Source organism: Orbicella faveolata, unplaced genomic scaffold (genome assembly GCF_042242905.1).
Source record: "Orbicella faveolata isolate gen_17 unplaced genomic scaffold, um_ofav_v1 contig_26, whole genome shotgun sequence".
NCBI lineage: Eukaryota > Metazoa > Cnidaria > Anthozoa > Scleractinia > Merulinidae > Orbicella > Orbicella faveolata.
This window is the reverse complement of record NW_028301554.1, coordinates 9,893,193-9,917,557: the sequence shown is the minus strand read 5'-3', so window position 1 is coordinate 9,917,557 and position 24,365 is coordinate 9,893,193. Positions and strand designations below refer to the sequence as shown.

Here is a 24,365-nt window from a genome sequence, read left to right as displayed (position 1 = left end):
AGGCCGGCCGCGAACTTACGCGGGATCATTCACGGGATCAGATAACTTATGCACCCGTCCAGCGTCACGTTTCTCTGATTTTATTTTTCGCTCGGGTGGTGAATTTCTTAAAAAAAATGTATAGGATCACGTAGGATTCTGGATTCGAACGTTCCCACATTTCCAACGTTTTGTTTCAGGATTCGTGTTGTATGTAAAACGGCAAAAGGTATTGGGGGTGCAAAGGCCCCGGTTGTGGTGTCACGAGTTTCAGTGTTAGCAGGACCTGAGCATGAGGCCGGGACGCGGGACGCGGGACGTGGGATACGGGATGGAATTGGAGATAAATAACATTAAAAATCTAATTGAACTTTTCCCTAATGGGGCTTTTCATGGTCAAAAGGAAAAAAAAACAGTGAAACATCTCATGCCGATTAATATTCTTTTTCTTTGGACATCGTAGAACATAGGAAACGTCAAGTTAAATGAATCTTGCTTTCCAACATGCCGATTTATGATCGTAACATGGTTGAATATCCCAACTGGTAGGAAGAAGGCAGACCAGTTGGCTATTTTCAAGCGTGGCCGAGGAGCTGATTTCGGGACTACCAGGAACAACACCAGCTAGTGCTCAGAATGGGACTTGAACCCACGACCTTCCAGTTTCAAGCACGGCGCTTTAATCACTCGGCCACACTGCCTCCAGATGAGCTTAGGAAATATGATTAGACGAAATGCCACATTCTAAATGATGAAATGAGTTTATTTCAATACGACGCTATCATCATCATCATCATCATCATCATCATCATCATCATCATCACCATCATTATCATCGTCGTCGTCGTCGTTGTCGTCATCATCATCACCATTATCATCGTCTTTACTAAAACACGATACCACAGTTATTGCAAGAAGAATCCAGAGTCTTCGTGTCTGAAAAAATAGACTGACTATAAAATGTTTAAGCGAGCAACCAGAACGATGATCCTTCTAGTATACGTTGGATCAATAGTGATCTAATCGGCTTCACACGTAAAATAAAGAATATAAAAGCAGAAACCGAGATAACGTGGGATGATTTTTTTTAGGTGTACTATATTTCGGCTGGCCAAACCAGCCTTCTTCGGGTACAATGAGAATTTTACATTGGGACGTGTTTTTATGTAGCATATTTTCGTAATACCGGAAATACGGAAAACTAATTTATGGAAATACGTAAACTAACTAATTGACAGTGTAAATGATGAGCATATGGTAAAATAAAATAGTGAAATAACATAACAAAAAGAAACAATTGATATGTTTCTCCGCGGATGTTCAGACCATCGAGATCGATTGTTCTGCTTTTTGAACTAAAAAAGCTTCCCTGGCCTTACGGATAGAGTCTCGGTTGGAAAGGATTTTTTCGATGGGGATTAATTGCATGTCGTTAGCAGTGTGGTATAGGAGAGGACAGGAAGTGTTCTGCGGCTGTAGTAGGTTTAGATTTGGTGTTAGGGTTATCTATGGTACCGCGGTGTTCATTAAATCGGTCTTTTAAACGTCGTTTCGTATCTCCTATGTATTGTGAATAACGGCGGTTACATTGAATCATGTAGATGAGGTTTTTAGTGTCACAGGTCAGGTTAGATTTTAAGGGGCGCGTTTCCCCGGTAGAAAAGAAGGTGTATGTAGTAAGTCCGTGAGAAATGTAGGGACACGTAGCACAGTTTTTGCCACAACGGAAAGAACCAGAAGGAAGTTGGGGATTGGCAGAGTTAGAAGAGAGTTTAGCTGTAACTAGTAAGTCACGAAGGTTGGAGGAGCGTCTGAAGGCTACAACGGGCAAATGCTGAAAAACGTTTTTGCAGCGGTTAGAAGAGAGCACCAAATTGTAATGTTTTTCGATGATGTTAGAGATGTGAGTGTTGCTGTTCGATTTCTATCAATTCCACCATTGGTCATGCTAGCATTTGGGCAGTACTATTATTTCTCAAATCAAATTATATATTATTTTTCGTCAATTAACCTTTTCTGTGAGGGACTCGCAGGGTATTAAAAGGTTAGCGTCAAATTAATTAAGGAGTTTCGCTGTAAATTATACCGCACTCGAAATTCAACTTTGTAGAGATTGTGTACAAACTTGAATTAACCAAATAAAGTTTCCATAATTTCAGGGAGCGATTTGGATCACTCTCCTAATCAATATGTTCCAAGCAGATCCTTCGATGTCGACTTAGTTGGGAAGCCTGCGTAAACGATTTGCCACACCGCTCACATAAGAATGGTTTCTCGCCTGTGTGCGTGCGCACGTGGTTATTTAAAGTTGTCGCTCCTGAGAACGATCGCAAACAGTAACCGCACTTAAATGGTTTCTCGCTGACGTGCACGATGGCGTGCATGCGCAGTTCTTTCGGTTGCGCAAACGATTCTTGGCAATGACCACATCTGTAAGGTTTACAGGGCATGCGCGAGCAGAGATGGTTGTTCAGGAGGGATCTCTGAGTGAAGGTCATTTTGCACTGGCCACACTGGAATTCGTCTCCTTCCCCAATGTTCTCCAGTACTTTATCGTATATCTTGCGGTAACCAGCACCTTCTTGAATTCCTGCGCTTGACTTTGTAACGTTGTGACTGAGTGGGTTGCTGTTACCGTTTTCTTGTTGCATTCTGAATCTCTTGATGGGTCTCAGTCCTTCTGAAGGCGAAGATTCGTCAAGAAGGCGCCTACAAGATTCTCGAGGAAGCAAACTGTAAACCGTTTGTGTAGAAGACTTTCTTTCCTCCACGCGGCTTGCTCTGGAAGTGCTATCAGCGTCAAATGGAATGTCGTGTTCACCCAGTGATTCTCGTTCGCGTGACAAACGAACGACAACAGGATGTTTCACACTTGATATCTTCCCTTTAGAAATAGAACAGAGGAAGGTTAATACTTCTCAACATAAAAACTATCCTCCTACGCAGAACTTCTTTGCGTTTGTCACGCAATCTTACTTGAGGAGAAGTGCATGACTAGCTATTAAAAAGTCTAAGTGAGAGGCTATTTAAAGACCGACATAAGACGGATTCAGGGGGCGTCAAGAGAAATCGAATTTGTCATATAAATATTGACAAAATACTGACATTGGTACTTATGCTGTGTTTATATAGATATTGATGAAATAGCTTGTTTCTAATATTTAGTTTCTTCGTCGCGCGCAGTGAAGATACTAGGGAGCTTAAGCAAACCACGACGACGACGGCAACGAGAACGTCACCAAACAAAAGGTTAAATGAGCAAAACAATAGCTGTGCACGTGCGTTATAAATCTGTGTATATTTCTTTGCCGTCCTCTGCAAAACAACCATGTGAAATGACCAAGTTCTGCGTCGTCTTCGGAACGTGGACGACGACGGCTAATTTTTCGTATTTTCATTTAGAATTGAAGGCCGTCGTTGCATATTTAGCTTAAGCATATTTTTAGAGCCGTTGGCGTACCGAACAGATCTAGACAGTCGCGAATTTCACTGGTAAAATATAAATTCCTCTTTGACTGGGCATCGTCCTGGGCGTCATCGTCGTTGCTCAAGCTCCCTACTACGCAGTGAGGGTAATGTGTCGTCATGGTTACGGACATGTATGATTATTCTTTCACATCACTGAAGTTGAATTTGACTTTTTAAACAGGTCAGTGTAAAGCGCAGACTGCAGATTGCAGCCCGGGGGTAAAAGCAGACTGAGGGTAAAATGGCGTAAGATGGGTAAAATGCAGACTGAGGGCAAAAAGCAGACTGAGGGTAATTTCTCGTGTTTGGATAGCGGACTGTCACCTTTCAGCAAATACCAATTCACAAACCTTTTGATATATTAAAGTCGAGTACAAAGATTGAATGCATTTCACAAACTAGGCTCGATACGTACAAGTTTAGCTTGCCCTGTTGTTGTGCTGTTGTGTTTTGCTTGCCTTGTGTTCCGAACAATTCCAAGCCTACTTGAAGCAACTATGACACGCGGTGGTTTGAACGTTATTTAGACTTTGTCGACAAGTAAACAAAGGTAAGATGCGTAGAATTACGATTAGTTCGGGCCCTTGTGGGAAACTTGGTTCAAGAACTCGAGGTTGATAATATAATGTTTGACTAAGGCTAGGAAACGCCTTTTGGTTTGAGTTTTCGGGATTTTGGACAAAAAAAATTACGGGTACGCGTACGAACACTCATTTGATCGGGATTTGATCCTCGTGTTTTTTATTATTAATATTTTATTTCACACTCAGTCTGCATTTTACCCCTGGTCTGCAGTCTGCAGTCTACGTTTTACACTGACCGCTTTTTAAACACAGAAAATAACGTTTTCTTAAGAAGCAAACGGACTTAATCTTGGCATTTTGTTAAACTGAATGGTTGTCGTTTATAAATTAAACATTTGCGATTACAGTCCCGACCTCAATTAAGGTGACCACTATTTTCAGTGTTTTTTAAATGAATAAAGAACTGAGATGTCTTAGATAAGGATACTTCATCAATATCCTGCGCTCACTCGTGAGAGATACCATCAGCACTCCAAGAAAAAATTCGTAGATTCCATGTTGCCGTGCGACTGTTTAGCAGTTTAAAATCACAGACGACGTCAAAATCAGTGGTAAGAACTAAAAAGTGGCAAACGTCTTCCGTGATCTATAATCATTGAACAGACGCACGGCTACATGGAATCTAGTTGCTTTATAACATAAAGAAACAAAAGAGGTTAATGACGTCATGTATGCGTATGTCCTCCAATTGATCATAAGTAACAACCAATCACAATACGAAAATAATTTGAGGTATTGTATAATTTATATAATACATCTTGAAATAATCAATATGGCTGAGAGATATAATCTCTGCGCGTGTATAAAAACGGACATTTTATGAACATTACGTATGCATCGGACATGACATAAACTAATCAATGAACCACAGTTGAACTATGAATTTAAAATATTCTTAGTATAATAAAATATCTTACCGGGTAAATGCTGTGAAAAATCCTTGACCCAGCCCCCCACGGGTATCCCCATGTGCTGCAGATAGTTGTCATCGTACCACACTAGTAGCTCTGTACCACGTGGTATGTCTCGGAATGCTCGATAGAAAATGCTCATGTCATGCTGGAATGCAAACAGGTTTTGCTCTTGTTTGTGTCGAGCGCAACGTATAAACCGCATCCAGCTTGAACAATTCTTATCACTTCCATCCAAACAATACACGAATTTACAATCCTCGTATATCTACAATAGAAAAACAACAGAGTTCCAATTTCATAGATATTCATGCTTGCACCAAAACCAAATTTCTTTAGTAGAATTCTTCTAGTATACTAATGCAATGCTGCAATCTGATTAGATGAGCTATTGTAGCATTAATTCATGTGCAATAGCTGGAGGTCGTCTACATAATGGAGACGTTTTCTAGTTTCCCCGATGTTCCGGAGGAAGATTTAGAAACAATACTGGATAACTCAATTTCGGAGACAGAGAAATGAAAGGAATTGGCCGTTATGCGTCTTCAAAATTGTTTAATAAACTGATTAGCGCGTGTAAACGGCTGCAAGCTTCGAACGAAAATCCAATACGCAAATGAGTTTCTAAGCCAATCACATTACTTATCTCCAGAGGCAGCATTATCTGGTGCTTAAGCCTCGCCGGCTAAAAGAGACCGGCGACTCTGGAGAAGGGAACGACTCGATAAAAACATGCACACGCTCTGAGCGTGAAGAAATCGATGACGTCAATGATCATACCTCCCACATGTATGACGTGTCCATATCAGATGTGACGTCATCAATAGAAACGTGCTTTCCTTCGTATGGACCAATCCATGTTCCCACCGGGATATGTTGTTTGGCGCAAACTCCATAACCAGCTCCAGGTATGCCTGATATACACAGTTTTACTTCATCCGGGAACGAAGCCACAGCATAGCTTAGCTTTGCGTTCGTTCTTGGGGACTTTCTAGAGCCGGTTTCTATGGTAACTGTCGTTTCTTCATTACCTTGCCTTGCAGTTGATATCTTGGGTTCCTGGTCTGTAAGATAACAGACAATACGTAATGGAAAATGAAATCGAATCTTAACTTCTTTTTATTTTATAACAAGCTATTTTTGAGCGCTTATTCAAAATAAAGACAACTGATAGCTTGCAGAGAATGGAAAGTAGTTCTAAGAGACTTGTTCTGAGTATGGCGTTTGTGAAAGTAAGTTGTTTAATGCTGTGTCAGTGCCGTGTTCTGCAAAATAATCTCTTTATTACGTAAGTTGCTTTTTTGCAAACGCTAGCTTTCAAAATCCAAACCTATTTGACTTCAGAAATAAAAGTTGTGGACGCTTCGTAGCATCTTGGGGCCAAAAAAAATCTTACAGTTTATTGCCGTTATAAGGGGCTTTGTTTATCAATGTTAATTTGCGAGATCCACACTTTGAAAATAAAATAATGCCTTTTTCAATTTTGAAAAACCATTAACAATACACCAAACAACCAATAAATGTTTGTACATTACAGATCAAATTTTGTGCATGTAGCACATTATTTCTCACCTGAGCAATCAACCCTGCTTTCATTGATGTTGCCGTAAACATGAACAATCTTAACAGGATTTCTGTCATACAGAACATGCTGCAGATCTTGAGCAGTAAACTGCTGTCGGTGAGATGAAGATGAGTTAACATCCGTTGATGATGAGGTGTCCTCCATCTGTAAAAACGAACAGATATATTCCCAAATTATTTTCGCGGATAAACCAGAAGTTTTAATTTTCAAAAAATATATTTTGCGTTTACTTGTCTTCCCTCGCCCGACCACAGGTCACCCAAGCGTAATATAAGAGTTTGTATGAAGAACTGTGGCTAAAATATAAGAGTTTGCATGGAGATCAGGAGTTGACATTAAATTCGTTCAATGTATGGGTAATTTACCAAATAAAGACTCTTGAACATTGAAGGTGTCACTTTTTCTCATCCTGGAGAGTTTAAACGATATTTGAGCGAATTTTGAAAAATTTGTCCTACGGTGTTATAATAAGAGACAAGGTAGGAAACTCTGGCCAGTTTGACGACAAACACTCTTCGGAAACGAGTCAAATTTGTACACAAAAATAGCATTTACTCACAATATTTCTCACTGAACTCACAATGTAAGGCCTTTAGTTTCTCTCTCTGCAATCCAATGAATCACACTTACGGGTGGAGGGCAAGAAATTTTTGATCTTACAAACTCCTACTGTAGCCAAAGAGTTTAGGATTACAGCAAAAGCAGCAAAAGAAAAACGGTTGCGTTGGAGTTTCATACCTCTGTATGCGTGAGTGAGTGTTATTCACGGTGATGACCGAAGATCGATTGACCAGCAGACTTGTGAAACAAAGTTTATAAGCTCAAAAATTTCTTGCCCTCCACCCGTGAGGTGATAATTGACCACGTTCCCAGTTTCGGCCGAGCGGCGACCACAGCAAACTAATCAACTTAGCGTCGTCAAGCATCAATTTCCGCTATTTTGGTTGTCATATTTCAAACTCTTGGCCAGCTAACACGGTGAAAACGGAATGTGTGATTCATTGGATTGCAGAGACAGAAACTACAGGCCTTACATTGCGAGTTCAGTGAGAAATATTGTGACTAAATGCAATTTTTTTGTGCAAATTTGACTCGTTTCCGAAGAGTATTTTGTCGTCAAACTGGCCAGAGTTTCCTACCTTGTCTCTTATTATAACGCCGTAGGACAAATTTTTCAAAATTCGCTCAAATCTCGTTTAAACTCTCCAGGATGAGAAAAAATGACACCATTCAATGTTCAAGAGTCTTCATTCGGTAAATTACCCATACATTGAACGAATTAAATGTCAACTCCTGATCTCCATACAAACTCATATTTTAGCCACCGTTCTCCACACAAACTCTTATATTACGCTTGGGTGACCTGTGGCCCGACCCCTTCCCCCACCAACTGCGTCTACACACAAGCGTGCGCGCGCCCAGGCAGGCAAGTACGCATGCCCTGGCTGTTGTGTCCGCCCTGACGCATCCATTTCAATTCCCAGCATTTCTTTCCCAGATTTTTTCATTTTTCGCGACTCACTTTATCTGTAAATATATATTCATTACACATTTTGTGTCACTTTGGTTACATAGCTTTACGTTCAGTGTCAAAATTTACATGTTCCTCACTCGTCTCTATATATCTCCATTGTTTTAACTAAGAGAATTTGAATTTAGATCACGAAAGCGTATTTTTTGCTGATAAATCTTATACCTCTCTGAGTATACCGATTTGTGTCGAATTTCCCTGCAATGTAACGGACCACGATTTAACTGATGACCCTATTGATATAAGACGGATTTAATTAGGTTTAACTTACAGGCTCAGAGTTGGCTAAAATGTTTACTGACAGCTCCGAAGCCGGAAATAACATGACGCGGCTTTTAACTGGCGAATAAGATCTCGGATCTGAAAACTTTACTGATACCTTAGAAATGAATTGAAATTTTGAACTGATAGCTGAGAAATTGCCTAAAATTTAACTGAGAACCGAGATTCCAGCACTCCACATCGAGACCCTTCTTATTACAGACCCTATTGTGCGTGACGGATGTCCGACATAACGGATCACGGATATGGTGAAGCAGAAACTCCGCTCTAGGCCTTTCCACAAATACATGGATATTTTTTTGGGAGATTTAAAAGTGAACGAGATATTTGAAAATATTAAGATATTTAGAAATTCAAGAGATATTTGCAAATAATATTTATAGCTTTTTTTTTGACTTAGCCCTGTGTTTTCCTCGCAATTTTCTGGAAACAAAACTGACTCAGTTCTACGCTTCAAACGATCCAGTTCAGCGACCTCCTACTTAAAAAACATATTACGTACAATCGAAACTCCGGTTGAGACCACCTCTCGTAAACGACCACCTCTCCTCGCATTGCGAAACACAAGGGTTTTTTCGAGATTCACGCGTAAATTTCACCGCGAGTTAATGGTAGTAAATTTTCCAAGCGCTGATTGGCTCAGTGATCTGAGAACCCAGTTGAAGGCGTTTGTGGGCGGAGTTTGTTTGCGAAGCAAGAGATTTTTCTTAGCGCTGTTTTCTCGAATAAATTTTTTCGCTTGAAGCAGACACTTTAAAGAGTTACAACTCAAAGGGGATTTGTTTGATTGCCCTCAAATTTGGACAGTAGCTAGATTAACATATAAAAAACAAAAACGTGTCTGCGAATTGTTTATTTCGAAATATTTTTTCTCCGAGAGCAATTTTTGTACGATCACTTTACATTTTTTAAATCCTATTTTGAAAATGTTCTGTAACTTTTTACTGCAATTGAATGTGGAAAAACGCAGACACGCTTTTTTAGCGCTTTTTGTCCTGAAACCGAGGAAAAAAATAAATTGGCGAAAAACAAAATTCGCTTTGACTTGTAGCTTCCAAAAGGCGATTAGGACGCTCGCATTTAGTGGCCGTGAAAAAATCGGCACTTCAGTTTATTTCAAAATTTTTAGTATGGTTTGATAGCCAGCTCTATAAGCTTTAATTTGATATAGGGGTTTAGGTATCTACAGCTTAAACCGGACGCGCTACATCGCTTGGACGTGAGACACCCCTGAAGGTATACGGTAACCTTAATTTAGAAAACACGCTAGATAAAAAATGTCTTTCGTTTTACTCTGGAATGCTTTGCTCGCTAATGTCCTCATCCTTATTACATTTTCGCATTTCATAAATGTTGAGCGGAGGTAATTTCCCCATTGGACACTGCCCAATGAAAAGCTACCTTTCTTAGTTACAAGAAGCTTCCTAATTGGTGCACTTTGATCAAACAAATCACTCACGTAGTACGAAACTTTGATCTCGCGGCGTGTAGCAACGCGTTTTTCTCCATTCTGTCACTCAGCGGGGAAAACAACTCCTAAAACTAAGACATTTGGTTATTTCGCTTAAATTTTCTAAGAGAGCTTTTTGCTGGCAATGTTAATACTATCTAATGCCTATGTTAAATGATCTGACGATTGTTGTGCGGTAAGGAGTCGGCCGCTAATCAGTATGTTAATTAAGATTCGCATGCTGAACTCTGATTGGTCAATTGATAACTCCACCCTTTAAGAAACCATTTCAGTTCCCTTTTGCATCCCGACTGGAAATCCTGCGCCTGATTAGCGAAACAAAATTAATATTTTAACTCAAACTTTGAGATATGGTGTTCTTTTTTATGATCTTCTAGGTAGCTAGCTGCATTATAGGGAACACCAATATTTTCTAAGCGCCTTGTTACCTGGGTCAGAAGAAAATAGCTACTCCGACTGGGAACTAAACCACGAAAATACCATGAAATATGCCTGCGTAAACCGCTCGTAAATTTTCGAATTCGGAATTCTCTCTACCAAGGTGTTAATGGCGAACTCACCAACCATAATGTGTAGATTATTTCATTTCCACAAACATGCAACATTCGTCCGCTTCGCGCCAAGATAATGAACATATCGTAAAACTCAGCAGCTGTCAGTTGAGTTCAAACGCACATCGCAGAGAAGCTAGAACTAAGAGTTTCCAGAAGCGAGAAACATCGCAGATGCCACATCAGTAACTTGTTATTAAAAGAAAACACGATGTACTGTGAAAGGTACTTTGGACCAGAGGTTTCAAGAGAGGAAGAATGCAATCCACTGTTACTTTATCTCAACACAACTCTAGTCTTTTTGCATCGTGGTCCATCGACCCTTTTGAACCAGTCTTCGAGACTGGCTAGTAGCAAACATTGCATGAGCAATGTGTATATTCAGTGACAATTCAAAGTCAAAATAAAACTTTAGGTACTCAGAAGTGATTTTCAATAGCTCAATTTGAGGGGGTTAGTTCATTCTTTGTTTAAATGACCTTTTTTCTTTCATCGTTTTCGTGTCAGTCAACAAAGAAGAATGGAGTGCTTTCAGAGCGACGCAGGCCCGCCTTCAAAAGCTTACAGCGAAAAGGACTCCACCAAACAAAAAAAAAAAACAAAAAAAAAAATCAAATAAAAAACATTTCAGGCAAACATCTGAAGCATATCGTACTTATCACAACATCGATGGGAAAAGATCAAACAACACTTCGTGAGAGGGAGGTAATGTTGGAGAAATGACTCGACCATGTTTGACAAAACGGAAGTGAAGTGCAACTATTTTATGGCATGTTCCGCACCTGAAAAGGCAAAATATTTGCCTGGCGTTTGTTTGTTTTATCTGTGTTAGAAAAACTGCTGTGGCTTACCTTTGAAATCACTTTGTTCTCTTGGAATTTTTTCCGCGTGCAGATGAATTGTTTCGCTCACTCTTGAAGCCGTCTGCCCGATCTAATGTATGCCAATTTCGTCGAATTCAACTCGATTTCTAAGCCAGCCAATAAGAGCATTTTATACATGAGGCCTAGTCATATTTAACAGAAATGCCAGGTCTTATTTGAATTGAAATATTACAAATCTTCGCTGTCCTCGCGCTGATCAAATGCGGCTTGTGACCGCGAGCTACATGATAAATATTTAATGAGGGCGGTCGTCTAAAGGGCGCACTTCAAAAACGAGCGAAAAATAACTTCTGATATCATGCCTTGAAAGCCGGGATACCGTAGTGTTAGAACATTAGAGTAAATAGTTAGTTTTTACCGACAATTTGAAGTTTCTGGTTCACCGTAAAAGTGAGATAAATGACCGCAGGGAAAATTTCATTATGGAACTATTTCTGGAAATGTCATTGACGCTTCGTCCGCCTCAGCAAAACAAAACTGCCAGAAATATTTCGTTCAAATTGCACAAGTCAAAAATTGGTTGCTTTTTGTAAACACGGAGAAGAAAAATCCTTTGTTAGGACAAAACAAGATGAAGCTTTCTCTTTGAATTATGTGGGATTTCGTGACTTTTTGCAAGTATTTTAAGCCAATGACAGTTTGTAAAACGATAAATTCTACAAACACGAACTGAAAACGAGCTGAATATGCTATGGTATGACAGTGAATGAGGACATAGAGAAGTTTCTTTATTCAAGGGAAATCTTTAAACATTTGTTTAGCTGTGTAGCTACAAAATGTAAAATTTTCCTTTCTTTACCGTGTGTTAAGAGTGAAGGCAAACGAATAACAATTCCACACACGTGGTTAATATTTTCACCGTGTGTCAGACTGGAGTGGGGTGGGGTTTATTTTGACAATGGTGAACTTATTTCGCTCTCGCAAATACGTAAAGACAAACAATTGGAAACAATTTTTAAAGAACCTATTCAACTCCTGTCTGTATTCAAAGGTTGACGTCAGTAAATATTTGCTTTGGGTATAAACGTTTTCCAATGACTTAAGTAGGCTTTTTAATAGACCAGACTAGCTTGTGGGTGGAAATCCGATCATGCACGAATTTATGTAATTAATGTTCAACGTGGGTAAAAATCTGAATGGACACTACTGTAGAATGCTAATTGCTAGAAACTCTAGTGAATTTAGTGACATTTAAAGTAAAATAAACAAGAATTTTATCGCCATAGTAAACTGTACCTTGTTTGTCAACGAATCTGTACGAATTATTTTCAGCACGTTTTACACCTCCAATTCCAGCTCTATTTTACATCATCCGGCCATTAATGTATTTGACATTTTCCCTCATTAAATTGACTGTCTCTCTTCAGGCCATATGGCCGTCCCTGAGAGTTTACGAATTCATAAAGAGTTTCAAAAGTTGACACTTTGAGTTTATCTTGTTATACAGTACCCTCCAGACCTCGTGTTCTGCTTCTCTAGCATGCGATATGTAAAATCAGTTTTCTAGTCGAAATTTAAAAACATATTACATGCACTCTACAAGAGTTATATAAAATATCTTCGGTCAAGAGGCACAATATGATTACGTATCTAGCACAGTGCTTTTAACTCAAAACTTGAACTGATTGCTACTTAACAAAACAAGTCAGATTTCTCCCTTGAATCCTGATATTTACCGTGAAACCTGAAACACGGCATTTATGTTTTGAATTGAACTTAATGGGGTTCAATTGGTTTTAATAGAATCTAAAATCCCGGAAAACTTTGGTCGTTGCTGAGAGCTGCATTTGGTTCCTTTTAAAAACAGCAAATACTGAGTGAAATATTCACAAGATTTTCCATTGTTTTGTCTGCTGTATCCACTTTCTAACCCTGGTATAAATAATTTAATGTAAACATGATACTTTAAAATAAGTAATTGAATAACAGAAGGCCTTAAAAAGGCCTGTGGAGCTTAAAATCTTTGCACATTGGTTAAAGCCTTAGGAAGCCAGCTGAGAGCTGACGAAGCCACTCAAATGTCTGTTGAACCTGAGAAGATTTGCTTTTATTTCAGTTTTCTTGCAGCTTTTAAGTCGCGAATTCAACCGTTAATGCGTTTTTAATCTTCTGTTGCAGATTTCTGCCATCTGTTAGTCGTGGAACTCAGCTCTTGGCTGAGAACGATAGCAAGCACGTGTTGACAATGAATGCCTTTGTGAATCTTAGTTTTACACGAGACAACGTCGTGAAGAATCCTTTAAAGTCTTCTAGCTGTTGTGTCATTAAGCAATTTTTTCGAAGTATAACCAATTCAAATCTTGCTTGTTGTCTTATTTTCTTTAAAGACGATGCTGGCACAAACAAAGTTCTAAAATTCATTGTTACACGAAAACGTTTACTTAAAAAGGTGTGTACTGCATCAAACAAGCATATATTTTAAGTGATTGCGCATTTGACAAGACATAGATTGAAGCTTTTTACTTAATAGCATAATTTTATAGGCAGTAGTCATTTCAAATTGGGAACATCTTCATTTCCTTTATAAGTGGCTTTCCTGTATCTTGGTCTCTTGTGATATTCTCGTTTCACTCTTACATAACGTGCTTAATTTTCCCGCCATTTCTTGTGCGCATGTGCAGATGTCTTGCAACTTCTGTCGAGAGGTTTCTTTAGTTTAGTGGTCTTAAGTCAGTGAAACAATAACAGCAAAGATAATTTCTACTCTCCTTGTAAAAACTTAAAGCATCTATCGATTTCTTCGTTGTGTTAAAGCACTTTGATTCCACGTTATTTTTTGATCATTTGATTCCACTGTTTTGGTGCGATCAAACCAGCATGGAGCCTCGTGTCGACAACATGTACTCTGACACTGTCGTGGTCGGTTTTTTTTTTTAGCACTGTCTTAATTCATCTGATATTGGTTCGTTCAGTCGAGTGCTATTTACTTTCCGTTTTGTTTCCTCGGCTCCTTCTTTCAGTTCATACTTCATAGGCGCAAGAGTGAATTCCGAGGGAATGAATCGACATGATTGAAAGATAGGGTGTCCAAAGTAACACAGAAATAATAATTCTTTGTTACTGACTGCACGAAAAATACCGCTTAAGTTTACGAATGTTTTTGACTGCCTCTTTTTTGGACCAAGTATAATGTGAGTCATTTGTCTCTTGACTCACCACTGTTTAAACAGACAATTGCAGTTATTCAAATTCAATGAACTCCCGCACTGCTTCTTGGTAACCTTTGAAATTCCATACCGTTCTCTCTGATGTGAATGCTTTTCAAACCCCAAATCCATGGTTATGACAGAAAATGCCTGTGATGGCATTTTGTTTTCACTTCAATGAAGTTTCACGTTCGCGAAATAAAACCGTGATAACACACAATGGAATAACATTTTATTCAGCGGTGTGTGTGTCTTGTCTTCACAACTTCACGAAGCATGCCTTCGAGTTGAGCGGTCTTTCAGCGTTAATGTGTTCACGTTCTCCATTAATTTTATTCACTTATATCTACGTATTCAAACAAAATTGCTCATAAATATACTGCTTTCGTGACATAGCATAAAGCCCCAGAAGCTATTTTGAATTTGGACCAAACTTTTTCCGTGTTGTGGGTGGCTACTGTCAATCTTAATGAGATAATGGTCCAGACAAGAATAATATTAGATCAAACAATCATTTCCACAGTGCAGAATAAATTGCTTCTCAAGAGTTCAAAGTTCCGCATACATTGTGAATGAAAACAAATACAAGACCTAAACCTGACCGCTACTGTGGAATATTTCCGTTTCCGATGAAGCGATGATATGGACGTTTCATATTGTCGAAAACATTTTTACGTGTTCCGTTTTCTATTTAAGATACTCGGTATCTCACCGAATTGCGTATGTTGTTGTGATTATGCATTTTTTTAAACACCTATTGATTTCGCTGCTACTAAGGTTACATTTTTACGCGAAAAGAATATACTGGAGACTTCGGGCGATTATGTAAGTTCAGTTAAAACCTACTTTTTAGCATTTCAACTTTTAGTTCGTATTGAAACGATTTTTGATGCGTAGTCAAATATCATATGATGCAGTTGAGAACTTATCGCAATACCCGACTGTTTCCAGTTCTAAATTCTATATTTAAATTCCTACGTATATAGACTTGAATATCGAGTGTGAAAAGCCCCGTTTCCAAGTAAACAAACAAATAAAAATCTAGTATTTCTCTACCGGCGGGTTCATCAATTATATTTTAAAAGAGCAGCTAATACTCTTCTTCACGTAATTGGAGTAATTAGATCTACTTTGCATATGTGCAACGTTTGACTAGTGAGTCAGCTTGTTTCGCCATCTTTCACAACTCTCGCAACTCTTCTGTAAAAATCTTTCCAGTTGGTTGAAAGAACCCGACGATGACCTGCCTGGTATTTATTGCGGTAAAAACTTCTCATTTGCAGTTCGACGACGAAGTGTAAACACACTTACACAGTTTAACTCTGTACCTGCGTTGGCCGGTCACGAGGAACTCAGTGGAATGCGGAATTTCTGAGAACAATAACTCATTCGGCATGACTATACACAAAGATTTACAAGTACATTATCCATTTTATGCCTAGTAAGACTGATACAAGAAAGTGGTTCTGAGAACCTCGACTACTCACGTGCACAAGTCTACCTCTGAAAACGAACAAGCAGAACAAGGAAATAGAAACCCTCTGCATGTAAAGAGAAGCTCATATTGGTGAGTTAGTACACTTAGATGAAGAAACTAATTTACTGGTAAAGACGGTTATATTAATTCAGATCCTACTAGTAAAATATAGTATAAGGGAAACAACATGTAGGGTTACGCTCTTGGCCGATGTCAACTAAAACGCTAATCTTAGGATTATCTGCAAAGAATTAATTGAAATATTCTAGCCGTACTAGTGCGCCTGCCTCTCGAATCAAATTTAAAACTCGTGGAAAAGGTTAACCTTTTTTCCATCAAAAGACCATTTGCCTATAGCTGCTACGATTTGGAAAATTCAAAAGCCGGAAAGTTCAGAGTGGAAAAACGTGCTCTGAGCATTTCCACAGTTGTACCGTATTGCGTTGTGTTGCTTTTCCTGTACTTGCCTTCACCCTATTAAATTTGACATCTTGATCTTAGTAATTTTATCCACTTCTTAAATGACATGTTTTATTTCCTCAGAAGGAACGACTTGAAATCTTTTCCCTGATCTCATCACTCGCGCGCTTATTTTGTTTCAACGGCTTTTATTTTTCTGGGCGGCCTCTGCCCTATGACAGCAAACGGGAAAACTGAATGAAGTTTTTATCAGTAGCTCCATAGTGGAGGCGGAAAAAATATGAACTCCTCTCTGTGCGGGGGCTGAGCGAGTAATCCAGTAGACTTTTTCTTCCTATAAGAACAAAAAAGCCGGAAAATAAGCTGAAAAGTCTAGTTAAATACTTTTCGCGGTTCCGTGTATGCTTTTGTGAAAGTTCGGGATCATCGTGACAAACATTACGGCATGTTTGTTTTTGCTCATGCATAGCGTAAGCCGTCGGTAACTCAACCATCCCGCGTCGGGGAATGCTCCCGACAAGTTGCTTAATCTTTAACCGGATTTTTCGCCGGTCAGTTTAGAATCGTGCAGAACTCCACACATAATTACGTCATTTCTGATTTCTGATCCTAAATTTAAATTAAGAACACCATAACAGGAATAAGTTCTTTCTGTGTATTACAGTGACTCCTGCAAAGCTCGACCGCAACAAAAGCCGCTAGGAATACAAATATGGACGGCTTAGACAAGATTTGTCAATAAAAATAGACATTTGTAAACAGGAATACCTAAAGCAAGCGAGAGAAGTTAATTGCGGATATAAAGAACTGACAAATATTGCATTCACTAGCATTAAACACTGGTAAAGTGTGGAGCTTCGCCAAGTGCTTCGCTAGGAAGGAGAAAAAATAACTTCTATTTAAAGGCATTTTCCTAAAGAAGTTAAAGCAAAATACATAAAGGGAAAGCCAGGTGTTAAATAACTTAAAAAAACCAAGTTATTCACCTGTTGTCTAATATGTTTTTTAACAGCCCTCCGCATCATGCAAATGTGACCTTTCTTTAAAGTGCTTCTCAAACCGTCGGGTATATGAAGACTTTGTTTAGTATAAGTTCTCGTTAGAGGCACGGAATTTCAGATTAACAAGCTTGCAAACTTACTCTTTTTCCTTCAGGGTATTAAAACACTGCATATGGAAAACAAGATCATTGCAAGACACGAAAATGCAAAAGAAACCAGCGGAGGAAATCGATACCATATATTCGAAGAGAAAACACTTATGTCTTACTTGTACGGCAACCGTGAAGTGAGAGCTATAGACGTGAAAAAACGTAAAAGAAAAGCTGAAGGAGAACAAGGTATGAAATTTAAATATAAGCCAGGCCATTCAGACACTTATTTAGAAAGCTTAGTACATATTTAATAGACATATATTTTGCGCTAAGTGGTAATATAGCTCAGGTCGTAACGGTCAACAAGCAATATGAACCATTTCTGTTTCTAGTTTATAAACATTTTTACGTGATATTTTTACATTAAGGTTTTGCCTCGAAATATATTGATAAATAATGCGGTATACGATTAATTTTGTTGTTATTCTTTTGTTCAGCTTGCCCCGACCCGATTGTTCTCAAAAGTTCCGCTTTCACCACAGTGTTTACGAACTCCATGCTCTTTACGAGAATAGCTGCAATAAATTTGAATTTGCTGATTTTAAACCAATATCACCCAATATACTCATTTTTCAATTCGCAGACCCACGTTTTTACCCTGAAATTAAAGTAAAACCTCCGTGGGTAAAAAGATAGAAAGCTGTAACATTTGCTGATTATTTGTGGTTTTATTTAGTTTAAGTTTAGTGGAGCAAAGAATTTTATTATTACAACATTTTTTTATCTAATACGTACATAAGTCTTGGTTTCACGCACTGAGACGTATTGGATCTTCAAAATAATTTGTATCAGATCGACAACACAAGAGTTCGTTCTAGTAATTCTGTAAGTTCTATGCTTGACAAATTTCGTCAGTGGATCTTTTCACTTGTAGCAAAATGGTCAATAGATGAGTCTATTTGTGTACCAGAGGGACAAATGGAACAAAAATGTGCGGTTTCTGCTCTCGTGTTATGACCACCTGCTGAGTTAGGGACAAAATTATCTGACAAGAAATGGTAGAATGTAACTGAATTTTGCGGCTACCCTGCTCACTTTGAGCTTTGTTCCTTATTGCATGAGCGGCAGCATACATGGCACCTGTTATGCACGTGATAATGACGTCAATGAATGCTGGGCAATGTTCTCAGTTCGTCTAATTTTTCTGCAGCTCTGTTTAGATCTGCCATAAAACCTTTTAGGAACTATCGCGAATCGAGATACATTTTGTTCGTTAAAGCCTGCTTCCCGCTCATTTAGTACTGATGACGTTTGTCGATTTTCTCAGAGACTGCATCATCAAAGAAACAGAAGCTTGCTGCTGACCACGAGGAGCCTCGGCTCACCAACGCCATACGGTCTTTCCCGGATGAGGTGCAGCTCTGTGCATCGAGTATTCCTGGGGCGAGTTACGGTGTTTGCGCTAAAGAGCACATACCACTTGGGACATGGATAGGACCTTATGAAGGCAGGCGTCTGTCTCCACGGAACCTCTCACCAGACATAGATACGGAATACCTCTGGGAGGTAAGGTTCTGGTCAAAAACTAGATTGTTCCAAACAACAGCTCACCAACGCCATACGGTCTTTCCCGGATGACGTGCAGCTCTGTGCATCGAGTGATTATGAAGTAAAAAAGGAAAACACAAACCCTAGAGATAAAGGCATATAGCACATAAATGGGCCTTTGGTAGCAAATATTCACAAAGTACAAAGATCTATAAAATGTACCGTTCTGTATGGCACAGGAATGCGATAGCCTCCTAAACAAAGCGATTTCAAACAATCAAGTTTGACTTTTCTTTGTATTGGCTACCCCAGTGCGTGACTTTTCATCCCAAATGGATCCTTTGATCAGTCAATTAAAAGTTCACGAAACATTCGTTACATTCGTTACGATGTTGTCATCCCTGGAAAAATGACAGCTTCAAATATACACAAAACTATAGGCCAGTGGGACTATAAAAAGAGTATTTTAAAACGAGAAAAATATGTATCAATAAACTAATTGTTCTTTTTTAAAAGAATAGAGTATTGATTAGGGAGTGGCTTTGAACTGTTATCTGCATGTAGTCGTAGTTATAGTTGTCATTTTGTTTCCATTTTAATCCATCGAAGCGCTGTAGTGTGTCAGCCGAAAGCTCGAAAGTTTTAACTTTATATAGCCAGTAGACGTTTTTATAAATTTTTAATGTTTTGTTTTGGCTACGGTTCTTCTATTTTCAAAGAATCACAGAAATATACCAAAAATGGTTATACTTCTTTTTCTTTTTGTTGATTTCCAGTGCTCGATTTCGGAAAACGTAAACATCATCAACTTAAAGTCCACCCTGAGTGCGAATATTAGTTTTTCTATTATTGGCGAAAAACTGTACTCATCAAAGAAACTCCACTTAATACTGAAGCATTTCAAAAATCCATTTTGTACGATGAGGTCATGAATTCTTAATAAATTTCTGTCATCCTCTCTTTCACAACTTCAAGTAAGTCAGCCATGTAAAAGAACGACCAAAACATCTCCGGAACAATTTTTTAATGCAAACGTAAATTCTCATAAGCACAATCATACAATGTATGGCAGACAGTGGTGAGAATTGAGATGTTAACATTTCTTTCGTTGTAGATCTACAAAGATGGTAAACTGAGTCATTATGTTGATGGAAGCGATGAAGAAAACTCCAGTTGGATGAGATTTATCCGCTGTGCTCGTCACATAAAGGAACAGAATTTGTACGCTTTCCAATATTGTGGAAATATTTTTTATCGTGCGTTTAAGGAGGTTCCTCCAGGGAGAGAATTACTGGTTTGGTACGATGACAAATACCCGCAATTCCTAGGGATTCCTCTGGGCATGCAAGACTATGACTCTGGTAAGAACCATTGAACACTTCAATAATCAAACTCCAATTTCCCCTAGTAATATTTATACGTTTTCAAGCAGACAGATGATGGGAAGAGCAAAAATCATCAGCGCAGCTACATTGTCCTAACGCAAGAAGAGGAAGCTCTCACAAATATCTCGAAAAAAGAAATGGAAACCTTGTAGAAGAAACCCTAGGGTGTGACCATTCAAATGAAAGCCATTGAGCAGTACTTTCATATGGTACTATTTACTGTCCTGCGCAATTTAGTTTTTAGTGCTGTGAATAAGACGCTAACGTATGATCATTTAAATGAATGCTACTTGGCAGTACTTTCATTGTTTATTATGCGTTATTAGGTGATGCTAACCTTTCGTGTTTGAATGATATCTCATATTTTAAGATAAAAATTTTAAATCGTTGGAAGCTTTTTTGTCCAGGACTTTTTCTCAAAACCTACAAAGAAAAACGTTTAACTGTATTTTTTAACAAGAAATTTCTTCCTTTAATTTCAGCAACATCTTCCAATGCCCGAGCCTCTCCAATGAGCAATTCAAACAGCACCCTTCTCAACTCAAATGCTAAAAATTTCGGCCTTCAAGAGTCACGTGATAATCACGTGGGAAACTTCAGAGTCCCTGCAACACGTGCTGTGCAACCGCGGTTTGCTCGCGCGACAAGTACTACGGGTAACGCGCTTCAACAAGACCATCTTGGTACCTCTGGTATTAGGGGTGGTCCCAGCTTTACAGCAGGATCTGGTGAAGTCAAAAGAAGTGAGACAAAATTAACTCCAGTGCAAAGTGAAAGACAATTTGCAATGAACTTTCCTCAGACAGTTGTGTCAAATGACAATCACTTTTGCCCGCCGCAAGCAAGAATTAGAGACTCGCAAAGAACTTCCGAACAACAATTAAAAAATGAAAATTCAAGACACAAAGTAACACGAACACAAGGGTCGGACAAACAGTTTAAACAACACAGAGAGAAGAATTGTGTGTCTACAAACGAAAGAGGAATTCCTCCTCAAAGACACGCTCCATATGAAATGCCGCCATCACAGTTATTTGATAGTGAGTACCTGATTTATTCACTTTAAAGACCAAAATTTCACATCCATTTTTTTTTAGTGAGCTGTTCATAAGCCCGGCAAAATCTTGCCAGTGTTTCGCTCAAAATCAGATGATTGCTAAAACCAAGAAATTATCTAAGAGTCATTTTACGGATCACTCATTTAACCTCGCATGAAAGTACATTGACCATTTCTTGTTAATGGAATTAGAGCTCGTTAAGGTCCGTTAAGTTAGTCTGAGAAATGTTTTGAGGCTCGTTCTTCAGAAATGATCTTAGTTCAATGTCAATTCGAATCGAATCTTATTATAATTAGTAATCAAGACAAAACAAATACGACTTTTACAGATGATCAGCAAATTTCTTCCCGTACAAGTGAAGGCCAAGTACTCATGCGCAGTGAGACCGGAAGCACCGCGAAAAGTGTAATGCCAGCCCTTCGTCCTTACATGCCTCCTCTACTAAATGAACAGTTCTACCAAGACCCAATGAAAACTCAAACATCAGGGATCTCTCCGGATGAATTCGGCATGTGGAGGTGCCGGCAGTGCTTAAAGACATTTACTCAGCGGGTGCTGCTTCAAATGCATGAGTGCCCCCAGACTCCTGACAAGCCATATCAGTGCGGTCAGTGCACGCTGTCATTCGCAACTCCATCGGCCTTGAGAAGTCACGTGGACACGCACACTAATGAAAAGCTGTTTAAATGCGGGTTCTGTTCGCGCGCGTTTTCGGGAGCGACAACTTTAAATAACCACATACGCACACATACGGGTGAAAGGCCATTTAACTGTGAGAAATGTCACAAGACGTTTTCACAAGCCAGTCATTTAGCAAGACACCAGCGAACCCCTGGGGACTGCGTTCCAATGAAGGATGTATAGGCCTATCTAGGTGCATTCTCTTCCCCAGAGCCTCTCCTACCTCTGAGTCTACGGGTATTGACACGAGCAAAATGTGGCTCCAGAGACATGATTTAATTGTGTAGATTCTTGGAATACGACTTTCATCAAATTCAAAGCTAGTTTTCTTCCAGAAAATATCGATGGCTGATCTCTGACTAAAACCATTCGATCACAGCACCTACGGACCTTCACGAATTTCAAAACTGGCATACGGGGAGAATTTTCAAAGAGGTCCTACATGACACAACATACAAACACCACTTCCAGCCAGAAGTTTACTGCTGCTTTTCAAGACCTGTATGTGCTGCAATAGAACAGCAGTTGGTTAGAGATCAACCAGTGGATACGTTCTGGAAAGAAAAGAGCGCTGAGTCAGTGAAAATCTAGCCAATCAAATCACGTGTCTCCAGAGTCACTTTTCCTCGTGCCAAGGTCCAGCTGGCTAAGAGGGACAGAAGGCTCTGGGGACAAAAATGATGAAGATATAATTAATATTACTGCTATTTCCTTCGACACTAACTAGACCACTAACTATCGATTTTGTGCTTGTGTCAAACACATTATTAGATCGATTTCTCTTTCAGTTGCAATCCAAGCGTATTTTTGAGTTTGCGAGCGCTATATTCGCCGTGTTGGATTCACTGAGAAAACATGCAGAGGAGGCTTGGCGTAAGCGGAAGAGAGCGAGTTCCTTGATTTTTCTGTTGCGTCACTAGGCGAAATAAACGACGTGATACATTTCTACTGAGCAGCAAATGTCGGAATATTAAATCACAACGCAGAAAACTTTATAACCTGGTGCACCCTTTGTTAAGAGATAAAGTGCTAACATATTTACCTATTGATCCTAGCACTGAATAAAGTACCACTGGATCTCTCTTTTTCTTAGAAAATATTAACCGCCAACCTCTATATTGTCCTCGAAATTTCTTATCAGATTCCGAGCTTCTATCGGTCGATGGAAAACCCTCCAAAAGAATACTTAGATGTAAAGTTAGTTTAATTTGCACTCAAGAAATGATACGTTCTAGACAGCATAAAAAATAAAAGAACCTGTAAAATACTGAGCTTCAGTTCATCTTCAGTACCGTTTTATTGTTCTGGACGACGAGACTGTTCAAAATTAATACCATACAGTTTGTTAGTCTAACAGAGGTAAAGATCATCATCATCATCATCATCATAATAATTTAATATTTATCCAGGGTACTTTCTTCAATAGTGGGAACTTTTTAAGGGACGGACATGCCATACAAAATATTTCGCAACAGAACAGCAGCTTGAGTGCAGTCCTGATCTTAAGGTTCTACCAAAAGCAGGCAGCGTTTCAATGTAACATAATTGAAACGTTGAAGCGCATAACATGTTGCACACGTTCGGCCATTCTGCTGCCAAGATTTTGGCCATCCTGTCCTACGCCAGGGTAAGTGAAAATATGGCCACCCCCAGGATTTCGCGCGGCCATTTTTTTTTTATCGCGATTTTCTTTAGCGTCACGCACGCCGGACTAAACGAAAGAGGGACTACTTGTAGTCTATAGTGCGACATTCCGGAAATACATAGTCTGAATTCCAGTGTCTTTTTGAATTGGGATTTTTTTCATCTTTACAGACCAGAAACAAACTACAGAAGGTGGATCGAGACAACTAGAGATTCCATCTCTGCCAAATGGGTGGTGTTTTAAATTGGCCCTGTGTCCTCGGGGCAAGACAGCTGTGCCTCTCTAGATCTCTAAGGAGTATAATTAGGCAATAGACCAAAAGTTCTTATGGTTTATAGGCTGATAAACCACTTGGGATGTTGGAAGAACACTCGAAGAATTCGTAAATCACGAGCCGCAGGCGAGCGATTTACGAATTCTTCGAGTGTTCTTCCAACATCCCAAGTGGTTTATCATGCCTCTAAACCGTAAAAACTTGTGGTCTACTGCTTTTATATAATAATTCAGAAGACACGCGAAATTTCCATGAATTGACTTGCACAATAAACCATAGCTGATAGACCAATCAGAGCGCACGCATTCATTTAATTATTATATAACCGTAAATGGCCAATTTCCTTCTATGAGACGCGCCTGTAGGGAATCTTGGTAGTTGTATTCATCAAA

The 24,365-nt window shown here is 39.1% G+C and overlaps 2 protein-coding genes across 4 annotated transcripts; one reads left to right on the top strand and one right to left on the bottom strand.

Moving 5' to 3' along the window:
- Window positions 1-721: 721 nt before the first annotated feature.
- Window positions 722-11,444, bottom strand: LOC110063130 (putative histone-lysine N-methyltransferase PRDM6). The gene is made up of 5 exons (XM_020770078.2): window positions 11,214-11,444; window positions 6,515-6,671; window positions 5,723-6,006; window positions 4,949-5,210; window positions 722-2,863 (listed from the first exon to the last, which is right to left on the bottom strand). The coding sequence occupies exons 2-5, from the start codon at window positions 6,669-6,671 to the stop codon at window positions 2,160-2,162; spliced, it is 1,407 nt and encodes a 468-aa protein (XP_020625737.1). The 5' UTR covers window positions 11,214-11,444; the 3' UTR covers window positions 722-2,159.
- A 3,605-nt stretch (window positions 11,445-15,049) lies between these two features.
- Window positions 15,050-23,325, top strand: LOC110063144 (uncharacterized). 3 transcript variants are annotated; one of them, XM_020770099.2, is made up of 7 exons: window positions 15,065-15,217; window positions 15,676-15,959; window positions 17,445-17,628; window positions 18,710-18,948; window positions 20,045-20,291; window positions 20,798-21,355; window positions 21,702-23,325. In XM_020770099.2, the coding sequence occupies exons 3-7, from the start codon at window positions 17,463-17,465 to the stop codon at window positions 22,235-22,237; spliced, it is 1,746 nt and encodes a 581-aa protein (XP_020625758.2). In that variant the 5' UTR covers window positions 15,065-15,217; window positions 15,676-15,959; window positions 17,445-17,462; the 3' UTR covers window positions 22,238-23,325. The 3 variants fall into 3 exon arrangements, with proteins under 3 accessions (XP_089151920.1, XP_020625758.2, XP_089151921.1); XM_089295794.1 differs by having other exon boundaries at window positions 15,050-15,959; XM_089295795.1 differs by lacking the exons at window positions 15,065-15,217; window positions 15,676-15,959 and adding an exon at window positions 16,935-17,355.
- The last annotated feature ends 1,040 nt before the right edge of the window (window positions 23,326-24,365 follow it).

Bases quoted from the DNA above. Each gene is read 5' to 3' on its own strand.
- LOC110063130 (XM_020770078.2), bottom strand. From the start codon at position 6,671: ATGGAGGACACCTCATCATCAACGGATGTTAACTCATCTTCATCTCAC. The intron at 6,007-6,514 runs GTGAGAAATAAT...GTTATCTTACAG, and splicing joins AAGCAGGGTTGATTGCTCAG to ACCAGGAACCCAAGATATCA. The intron at 5,211-5,722 runs GTATGATCATTG...TTTCTATTGTAG, and splicing joins ACACGTCATACATGTGGGAG to ATATACGAGGATTGTAAATT.
- LOC110063144 (XM_089295794.1), top strand. From the start codon at position 17,463: ATGGAAAACAAGATCATTGCAAGACACGAAAATGCAAAAGAAACCAGC. The intron at 17,629-18,709 runs GTATGAAATTTA...CGATTTTCTCAG, and splicing joins AAAAGCTGAAGGAGAACAAG to AGACTGCATCATCAAAGAAA. The intron at 20,292-20,797 runs GTAAGAACCATT...CTTTAATTTCAG, and splicing joins CATGCAAGACTATGACTCTG to CAACATCTTCCAATGCCCGA.